Source organism: Terrapene carolina, unplaced genomic scaffold (genome assembly GCF_002925995.2).
Source record: "Terrapene carolina triunguis isolate 2854851 unplaced genomic scaffold, T_m_triunguis-2.0 Scaffold88, whole genome shotgun sequence".
Taxonomy (NCBI): Eukaryota; Metazoa; Chordata; order Testudines; family Emydidae; genus Terrapene; species Terrapene triunguis.
Window position 1 is genome coordinate 2,352,638 of NW_020664439.1, and position 10,160 is coordinate 2,362,797.

Sequence of the window (10,160 nt, forward strand, 5' to 3'; positions counted from 1 at the left end):
CTAAGGTACTTCGAATTCAGCTACGTTATTAACGTAGCTGAATTTGCGTACCTTAGTCCGAAGTTACTGCGGTCCAGACGCGGCAGGAAGGCTCCCCCGTCGATGCTGCGTACTCCGCTCGCCGAGCTGGAGTACCAGCGTCGACGGCGAGCACTTCCGGGATCGATCCGGGGCACTTCCGGGATCGATCCGGGATCGATTTATCGCGTCTTAACCAGACGTGATAAATCGAACTCAGAAAACCGATTGCTTACATCCGGACCCGGATGTAAGTGAAGACGTACCCTTACATACAATGCAACTCCCCCACCTTTTCTGCATGCTGAGGTTTATTAAAATAAAAATATACAAACCCCACAAAGGAAAATATTAGTTAAATATTCCAGGTAAAGACAAAGGCTAAAAATGATCAATCAACGGCTGTACTTGGGAATCATCTTCTAGTTGCAATGCAACTAGTCCAAAGACTAGATGACCCTTGCGGTCCCTTTTAGCTCTGTGATTCTATGTCCTGTGTGATTCTGTGTGCTATTAAATATAAACAAAAGACTGAGGGAATCGGGACTTGTGGGATCTGTACCCCAGCTCTGCTTCTGACTTGCTATGTCTCTTCAGGCAAGTCGCTAAGCCAAAGTTTTCAAACATGGATGACAAAAGCTAGGTACCTGACTCCATATTCAGGCATCTCAATGACTTCAGTGCGATCTCTGGGTGCTTGGCACCTGTGAAAATCAGTCTCATTATTTAGTTTTCTGAATAACACAGCAAGTCAGTGGCAGCGCTGGGGCATAAACCATTGACTTCCAGTTCCCTGCTCTAACCACTAGATTTGCTTCTTCTGCCTCTTGTTTCTAGCCTGTATGTTTTATACAAGGATCCTTCCTCTGTAACACTGATTTATTTTTTCCCCTTGTTCCCCTTTGCACTCCCATGTGGCAGTGGAACAAAATGGAGACCATTGTCAATGCTCAGCAGGAGGGCCACCGCTCCATGAACCCATGTCCTGTGTACGATGAAGTCACTGGGAACCTCATTCTGTTCTTTATAGCTGTCCTGGGAAAGGTCTCTGAAACCCACCAGATCAAGACAAAGACCAACTTGGTCCATCTTGCCAGGTCACCAGCACTGATAATGGATGCTCCTGGAGCCCTGTGAAGGATTTCACTGAGACTGTCATTGGCACAGCTCACAAGGACTAGGCCACCTTTGCGGTGGGACAAGGCCATGGTTTACAGTTGCTCAATGAGGCTCGGAGTCTTGTGATTCCTGCCTGTGCCTATCGGATACTTGACCCTGGGAAAAAACCCTCCCCACACACCTTTTGCTTTGTTAGTTCTGACCACGGGAAGACCTGGGCAATGGGGAACTTTGTGGCAAAGGAGCATGCTGTGGAGTGCCAGGTAGCTGAAGTGTACAGCCGAGGAGAGAGGGTGCTGTACTGCAATGCTAGAAGCAGCCAGGGAGCCAGAGTCCAGGCTGTGAGCTACAACCATGGGATGGAGTTTGACGGTGGTCAGCGGATTGAGAAGCTGGTAGAACCTCCCCATGGCTGCCACGGGAGTGTTACTGGCTTCCCAAGTCCTGCTAACATGAAGTCAGGGTGTCAGGACACCTGGGTGCTCTACTCTCACCCCACAGACCCAGCTGGGCAGAGAAATTTAGGAGTGTACCTCAACAAGTATCCCTTAGATCCAGCATGCTGGATAGGACCCACTCTCATCTTCAAGGGCTTGTGTGCTTATTCGGATCTGCAGCACGTGGGGCGAGGCCCTGATGGCTCCCCACTGTTCTGCTGCCTGTTTGAGTTTGGCACCAGCTCGCAATACAAAGAGATCATCTTCCTTATGTTCACTTTGAAACAAGCCTTTCCATCCGAGTGCTAAGCTGCAGTGGACAGGCCCATTCAGTGTCCATCTGAGAACCACCTTACCTGACACTTCACTGCCATGTCTTACCTGTCAGCAAATGGCTTTTATCTCCTGCCTTTGTCCTGTCTGAGAAGGCATATGAAATGGTCTGCTTTTCTTTTGCTGGTTCCTCTTCCACCCCTTCCTGCCTGGCTACCTTTTTCGGCACCGAAAAGCAAGAGTGAATGTGATTTTCGTATAGAGCCATTCAGACTCACCAGTGCAGCCAGTGTGTGGGCAGACATGGTGGCCATTACCTACCCAACAATATTTAATAGACTGCCTGGGATGCTCCTCTGAAGTGGACATCCATTGGTATCCCCTGTGCTTTGCAATAATGTCATCCCTACCTTTGCCCCTTATCTCTCCCATGCCCCTGTCTCTGCTGAAATCCTTCTCTGGGCCATCAGCACTTTGTGTTCTGAAAACTGCACCTCCCTGCTCTCTCAGTTTCTGAGACAGGATGCTGTGGCCGGATTGCTCTCTTTCTCATGTCATGCTATGCCATCCTCTGTCCTCTTCCCTGGCTTCCTACTCATTTCTGGATCATAGAATCATAGGACTGGAAGGGATCTCGAGAGGTCATCTAGTCCAGTCCCCTGTGCTTGTGGCAGGACTAAGTATTATCTAGACCATCCCTGACACGTGTTTGTCTAAATTGCTCTTAAAAATCTCCAATGATGGAGATTCCACAAGCTCCCTAGGCAATTTATTCCACTGCTTAACCACACTGACAGTTAGGAAGTTTTTCCTAATGTCCAACCTAAATTCCCCTTGCTGCAATTTAAGCCCATTGCTTCTTGTCCTATTCTCAGACATTAAGAAGAACATTTTTTCTCCCTCCTCCTTGTAACAACTTTTTATATACTTTGTGACAAAGTTCCTCCTCTATCTTGGTGGGTCCTGCGCTTATTGGCGGATTTTCTTGCCTCAGAGATTCACCATGTGGGTTGGGGAACAGCCCGGAGACCTTCCCCTCTGGAAGAACCCACAGTCCAGGTCAATTGGGAGGTTTGGGGGGAACCCGGGCCTGCCCTCTACTCCAGGGTCCAGCCCAGGGCTCTGTGGACTGCAGCTGTCTATAGTGCCTCCTATAACAGCTGCATGACAGCTACAACTCCCTGGGCTACTTCCCCATGGCCGCCTCCAAACACCTTCCTTATTCTCACCACGGGACCTTCCTCCTGGTGTCTGATAATGCTTGTGCTCCTCAGTCCTCCAGCAGCACACCCTCTCACTCTCAGCTCCTTGCGCCTCTTGCTCCCAGCTCCTCACACTCTCGCACTACAAACTGAAGTGAGCTCCTTTTAAAACCCAGGTGCCCTGATTAGCCTGCCTTAATTGATTCTAGCAGCTTCTTCTTAATTGGCTCCACGTGTCCTAATTAGCCTGCCTGCCTTAACTGGTTCTAGCAGGTTCCTGATTACTCTAGTGCAGCCCCTTCTCTGGTCACTCAGGGAACAGAAAACTACTCATCCAGTGACCAGTATATTTGCCCTCTACCAGACTCCTGTACCCTGCTGGTCTGGGTCTGTCACAACCTGAAAACTGTTATCATGTCTCCCCTCAGTTTTCTCTCCTCCAGACTAAACAAAAACAATTTTTTAAATCTTCCCTGATAGGTCATGTTTTCTAAACCTTTAATAATTCTTTTTGCTCTTCTCTGGACTTTCTCCAATTTGTCCACATCTTTCCTGAAATGTGGTGCCCTGAACTGGACACAAGACTCCAGTGGAGACCTAATCAGCGCAGAGTAAAGCAGAAGTATTACTTCTCGTCTCTTGCTTACAACACTCCTGGATCCAATTCAGGATTGCTCTCCTGGAATTCAAGACCCTCCATGGACTCACTCCAGTCTAGCTAATATCTACCACCTGGTTGCTCATGCTCCTCCAATCTCAGCCTCCTCTCCTAGGTGGCTATTTCTCTTGCACTGCCCCACGAAGCTGGATTTCTCACCACCAAGAAAGCCTCAGTCACTCCCTCTCTTGCAATCTTACGTGGTCCAGCCTGTTCCCTTTCAAACATGGGGCTAGCTCCAGTAGATCACTTGCAGGCAGAAGACCAAGTCTTAAGGCAGGGAGGAGGGAATTTGGCCTGCACCAGAACTACAGGGTTAGGCCCAATAAGTATGGCCACTAATGGTAACTTCAAGTTTACTATGTTGGGAGGGGAGGTTCATGAATGTCCTATTAAACCAAGGAGTGGGCCGTGAACCATCAGAGTTGTGTTTCCTGAGAATTCTAAATAAAACAGGCTGGAGATTGCTTTTATAATCTGGCAAACCCAGGTGGCTAGAAAGCATGATTATCATTATTATAAAGCACTGTCTGTGTATGTGTCCCTGTAAAAGAGGTGCAGTGTGTCAAACCGATAATGGATCCTTGCCCCAATTGGCTCACAAGAACACTGTGTAATACAAGCAAACACAGGCATGAGCATATTCTTGCCAGAAAGATTTATGAAGTAGATGGATCTTCAGGAGTGGTTTTTTTTGTTTTTTTTGTTTTGAAGGAAGCAGCCTGGCCTATGGTGAGTCATAGGGTTACAAGGGACCCACAAGGGTCATGTACTCTAACCCCCAAGGGAGTAAGAGGTTCTTTTAGATATGTGGGGTGGTGTGAAGGGAGGTACAAAGTTGTTAGTAGGCAAAGGGAGTGACCAGAAATGAATCAACAGCAAACACCAGGGAAGGGAGGGCAGAGGTGTAGGCTGGGGTGGAAGTATGGAGAGATATGGAAGTTTTACCCAGTTCTCTGGACAGTATTCTGTTTCTGCAGAAAGATGCAGTCCAAGGTATTTGCAGTATAACAGACCGGGTGTGTGTGCATGCCCACGCAATGGCTCCAAGGGAAACATATTTATTTGCTTTATTAGTGAGGTAAAATATTTGCTTTTGGGGCTCTAGCAGGGCCTTTCCATGCCAGTTAGAGCAGTGGCCCATGTAGGACTGTGTCAGATTGACACTACCATTACCTGTTGGAGTTTCTGCATGCTTGAGTACCCCTCTTGTTTGCTTCTTATTGTGTTCCTGGCTTTTGGAAGGGGGATGGTGAGCCTGCAGCAGCTGGAGGCCCGCAAAAGCATTCTTGTGTGAGAGATCTGGGTGACAGTTTTAAAAAACTACTTCCAGATCTCACTTAATTTCCCTTACTCTCCACCAGTTCTGCCTGAAGACATGTGCGGTAGGCAGGTCCGGCCCACAGACTGGGGAACAAAGTATGATAGAAACTATGGAATCTCATGGCCAGCTCAAAGAAATCTGTAATTTCCCACTCCGCTCCCCTCCCCAAGTTGCAGACTAACTAACAGGCTGGGCTGGAGTAGCTACAAAGTGAGAAACAATTTGCTGGCTGATAAAAGAATGTCACTTGGCAGGTTTGTTTTCAGATCTAGGCCAGAGGCCAAAGTGCCCCCTTGTGGCCAATAGCATATTACTATTGCCTGACCAGCTTCTGGCTATTTTTAGCAAAGTGCTCTGGTTTGGAATCTGCCCTTTGGTTTAACCTCTCTTGTCAATAACATTAGGAAATGCTTTCTGTTCTGTGATAGGTGGGAGCCTCTCTGGGCTCTTCTCATCTTTCCAGGCTCGGCAGTAGCCATTGAGAGCAGTTGAGAGGACCTTGTTGACAAACCATGTGTAAGGGGACTGTTATCCCATTGCTAACATTCAGTGGGGGTGTTTTGGTTGGCTAGCTCTCAGTACCCAAAGGGGAAGGGTCGATGGGAAATGAGGATCCTAAAACTGACAGTCCCCAGGGATAATGGGGAGAGGCCAAAGCTCCAGGTCAGCCTGATTGACAGGATGGTCAGGCTAATCAAGGAGTCAGGAGGCCAGGGGGGTCTCATCCTCCGTGTGAGCTGGAATTGCCTGGGTCAAACAGAGTGGGGCTGAGCTAAGGAGAGAGCAGGGGCCCAAGCTAAGCTGCTGGGAGCAGAGCTGCAGCCCCAAAGCCAAAGCACAGCCCAGAGAGAGCAGACCTGTCCTGGGAGCAGAGCTGCAGCAACCAGAGCCAGAGAGGCCAGAGAAGCAGCCCAGGGAGCTGGAGGCAGAGCCGCAGCAGCAGCCATGCTGAGGCAGAGTGAAGCAGTCCAGAGCCGGGTATGGTGAGCAGCTGGGGAAACCGAGGGGGACCTTGGGCAGTGGGCCCAGCATAGGAAGACGCCTCAGCCCAGAGGCTCTGCAGGCCGGACTTGGAGAGAGATCGTAACCCTAACAGGGCGGGGGCGACACTGGAAAGAAGGGTCCTGCCACCTAGAGCCTGAGAGCGTGTGGCCACCGCCAGAGCAAGTGTCCAACCCACAGCATCCCTGCAGCACAGCCAGGGCCTGAGAAGGAGGCCTGGGACCTACAAAAAACAGACTGTGCACTGCCCTGACATTCCAGAGACACTGTTTGTGATGTTCCCTGCCACAGAGCGGGGTAATGTGTTTCCTTCAACCTTTCCCATTTTTCCTTATTCCTTTTTAAACTAATTGTTAATTAAATAAACTGTATTGCTTTAAATCGTATGTAATAATCAGTGGGTCAGAAAAGCATCCAGTGCCAAAAAAGTACCCTGGAGTGGGAACACCCTAGCCCCTGACCTAGGTAGCCACAGCAAGGTTGGGGTCGACCCCCCAGGAATCCTGGGCCCAGCCTTGTTGGGGTTATGAGGACTCTGCCAGACAGAAAAGTGCAAGGGGAGTCCTCGAGGGCAGGGAGGCCTCTGGGTAAAGGAAGTGGGAGCGAAAACTCAGATCCTTCTGCTAGCCCATTTCACCGGGGTAGTGCAAAAGCCAGGAAAGTTCCCCACAATAGAGGGACCATTCCCCCGCTTTCACATGCATTATGACTTTCTGTGTTCTCATGGGGTGACTGACTGCTGGGTGCTTTGAGCCATAATGCAAATAGCACTGATCCAGCGCACCGGTGCGTTCACAATCGCAGCTGCTGGCATACACTGTACTAGTTCGGCCATTGGGTTTTGTGTGTGCGTGCTGGGTGGTGTAATATGCAGGAGGGCAGACTAGCTGATCCGGTGATGCTTTTTGGCCTTAACTCTATGGCTGAAAACCCAGTTCATGTAATACGTGCATCCTACCACCTCTGATAGACCAGGTGGAATAACATCCCCACACTGGGGAAAAAATGTTTTGGCTTTGTCCATAGGCACCTAAGACTTCAAATGTGATTGTCCAACACGGCAATGTGTCCCAGTTCTTTGGCTGTGGTGTCATTCTCTCAAGTCAATTGTAATGAAATATGGCTGCTGCTGTGGTTGTCCAAAGGGTTACTTTGCAGGCTGCTGCTTCTGCTTTAGATTCTTGTGCCCAGATTTCCCATTCTTATTCTCTCGTTTTACAATGGGCACCAATCCAGACATGTGTGCCACTTTGCTGGGATTGTGATATCACAGTATCTTGTGAGTAGAAGAAGAAAACAGTGCAGGTACCCGTCCTGGTGGTGGGCCCTGTGGTTTTAATGTTGCCTTCCATACAGTGCTACCCATCATAGAGACTGCAGGGTGCAACAAGATCACTGTGCTTTCCCCCCCCCCCAATGGTATATATGCCAGTTCTCGGCAAGACAACTTCCAAAATCTCCTCTTCCCGTGGAAGAGCTAATCAGCTCTCCTGAACATCCTTTCTCCAACACAAACACACACACAGGGAAAATTTGCTGCTGCAGGTGTTACGGTAAGTGAGGCTAGAGAACAGACTCCTGTCTCTGGGTAGGGCAGTATGATTCACACTCCATCCTTTGGGAACCAGGCATCCAACTCCAGGGGGTCCACACACACTATCCACATGGCAATCCCACTGTAGTCTTTTCCCACTGTGATAGGACTCACCCACCAGCAGCATGAGAACTAGGCCCCATCCTCTTTTGAAACAATGTCCCCCACATGCCACTAGAGACCATGCTGCAGTTTATGGTAGTACAGTGGGATTCATCTTTTAACGACATAGGAACTGGACTGAGAGCTATTTTGGGGCAGTGGAATCTGCATGGTATCCCTCCGGGATGCCACCTGCCATCTTTTTGTGAGGTCCACCTCAAACACATGTAGCACACCCCAGCTTCTCTGCATGTCTGAGCTGGGGTGTTCTGCACAGCTGGGCACAGTTGTGCCTTCAGCAATATACGTGGTACATGCCATTGGCAGGGGTGCCAGTTGAGAGGCAGGGTTACCAGTGGGGAGGAAGGGGGAGTTTGCCCCAAGCCCCACATTTGAGAGGACCCCCAAACTGTGTGGTGGTGTGACCTGGTGTGCTGGTTTGCAAAGAGACTAATTAGTCTTGTGACCGAATCAGCTGGGCTCGTGCCTTTTCAGGGGTGCACCACAGTGCTGAGAATTTAAAGCCTCTTATTACCTGGCACAAACTTCCAGTAAATCAGCAGAACCTGTAATATAAGACAGCAGCAAGGTTAACCTTCTTCACCAGCTCCATTCACTCTGGGGCTGCTTGTATAGTTACCGTATGGAAATCTCCTCCTGGCTGTGTTGAGCAGTGGTTTACCATTGCCTTGACATTTGGAGCTGTGTTGCTTCCTGCTGCAGCTACCGTATAGCAGTGGCGGCTTGTCAGCCTAGGCGAGTGAGACACGCCCAACCAGCAACTTCAGCAGCGAACTCCCCAAAGCTGCATTTATTGTGTCTATACACTGATGTTTAAGGAAAGTTAAGCATGTACATATTAAATAAGGGACGTAAGTTCACAAGCAGTGCTTGTGATTTAATTTAAATGTCACGTTACTCACTCTCTCACCGTCCCCATTGTGAAACGCAATGCCAGAAAATGTAGGGCTCTGGGTGAGGCTCAAATCCTGGTATAGGCAAGAGTGCCTCAGGAAGCTGCCTTGTTGCCATGGCGACATACCAGACCTAGGAGTCTCTTTATGAGAGCATGTGGCAACCATGGGCTTGGTGAGGCCGTGGCAGGATTGCAGCAGTTAAGGCCAGTTCCAACAGCAGGGCTGCTGCCCCCCCCCCCGCCCCCAGCACTGACAGAGCTCCATAGCTGAGGGACCCAAGACACAAGGGCTCAAGGTGTGGGGGAGGCTGCAGGCCTCCTGGCCCAGTGGACTGCAAGGAGGACAAGCTGTGCAGGAGACCCTCTGCTGCTGAATGTTCCCACATTCCTCGCTGGTGAGGGAGGGAGCAGTGCCATGACAGCGGAGCTGCAGAGGGCTCCCTGCACAGCCGCAGGGCTGGTGACACTGGATCCCTGCAGACGCAAGGTGCGGCGGGGGAACTGCAGTCCTGGCAGGGCAGAGCAGAGACACACCCCAGCCAGGAGTGCCAGGAGGAGGACGTACATTGGAATTTGTGAGACTTTGTGGTATGTGCCTCACCTATCAAAGAAGTCATCAGCCACCACTGCAATGCAGGAAAGCTACAGCAGCGTGCGCCATGGCAGGTCCTGAGAAGCTGACCCAGCTTGTGGCTAGCAGGATGCTGCTATGTGTAGGACTGTGCAATTGATTGTAACATCCCCTTTTTACACCCAGGCACTTTATGCCAGGCAGAAAAGTGCTGTGCCAGCTCACCTGAACCCCTTGAGCTCACACCCGCTGTACAGTACCTGAGGCCACACACAGCCCACGCACGTGCTTCACAAACATTGGTGATAGTGCCTGGCACAAGGTCTTTCGTATGGCACCCGCTGAAGCAGTGCAGTCTACAGTAGTTACTCCTCAGTATGGACAGGAAACCACAAGCATTGCAGCCACGCCAGTTCAGCTATTCTCCTACCTCCTTCTCACAACGTAGGGCCTTGTATATGGAAATAACTCAGAAGTCCTGAGCTCAACAGCAGTACTGGACCCTATGGAGGCTCTGAATGCACTGGTGCAACCACAGCTGTCAGGAACATGGGGCCAGATTCTGGGCCAACCCACCTTAATTTTTCTCCCCCCAAAACAATGACCAGTCCAGTGCAACTCCTGGTTGCTGTTACATCCTGCTGCCCTTGTTCTAAGGGTCTGTTCTGGCAGTTGGGGATCGCTGGAGCTCAGTGACTCCCCAACCATGTCCCTTGTAGCACGGCCACTAGGGTTACCATACGTCCGGATTTTCCCGGACATGTCCGGCTTTTGGGAGCTCAAATCCCCGTCCGGGGGGAAATCCCCAAAAGCCAGGCATGTCCGGGAAAATCGGGAGGGAGGGCTCGGCCGGGGTCGGCGGTGCGGGGCCGGGCCGGGAGCCGGGCCGGGTGCGCAGTGCCGGGCCGGGGGCCAGGCCGGGCCAGGAGCCGGGGTCGCAGTGC

At 50.6% G+C, this 10,160-nt stretch overlaps 1 protein-coding gene across 1 annotated transcript in view; it reads left to right on the plus strand.

Moving 5' to 3' along the window:
- The window catches only part of NEU2 (neuraminidase 2), a 9,634-nt gene extending 7,751 nt beyond the window's left edge, over positions 1-1,883 (plus strand). Inside the window, 2 exon segments of the mRNA XM_024216856.1 lie at positions 940-1,105; positions 1,108-1,883. Coding sequence (XP_024072624.1) covers positions 940-1,105; positions 1,108-1,883 — 942 coding nt within the window.
- The last annotated feature ends 8,277 nt before the right edge of the window (positions 1,884-10,160 follow it).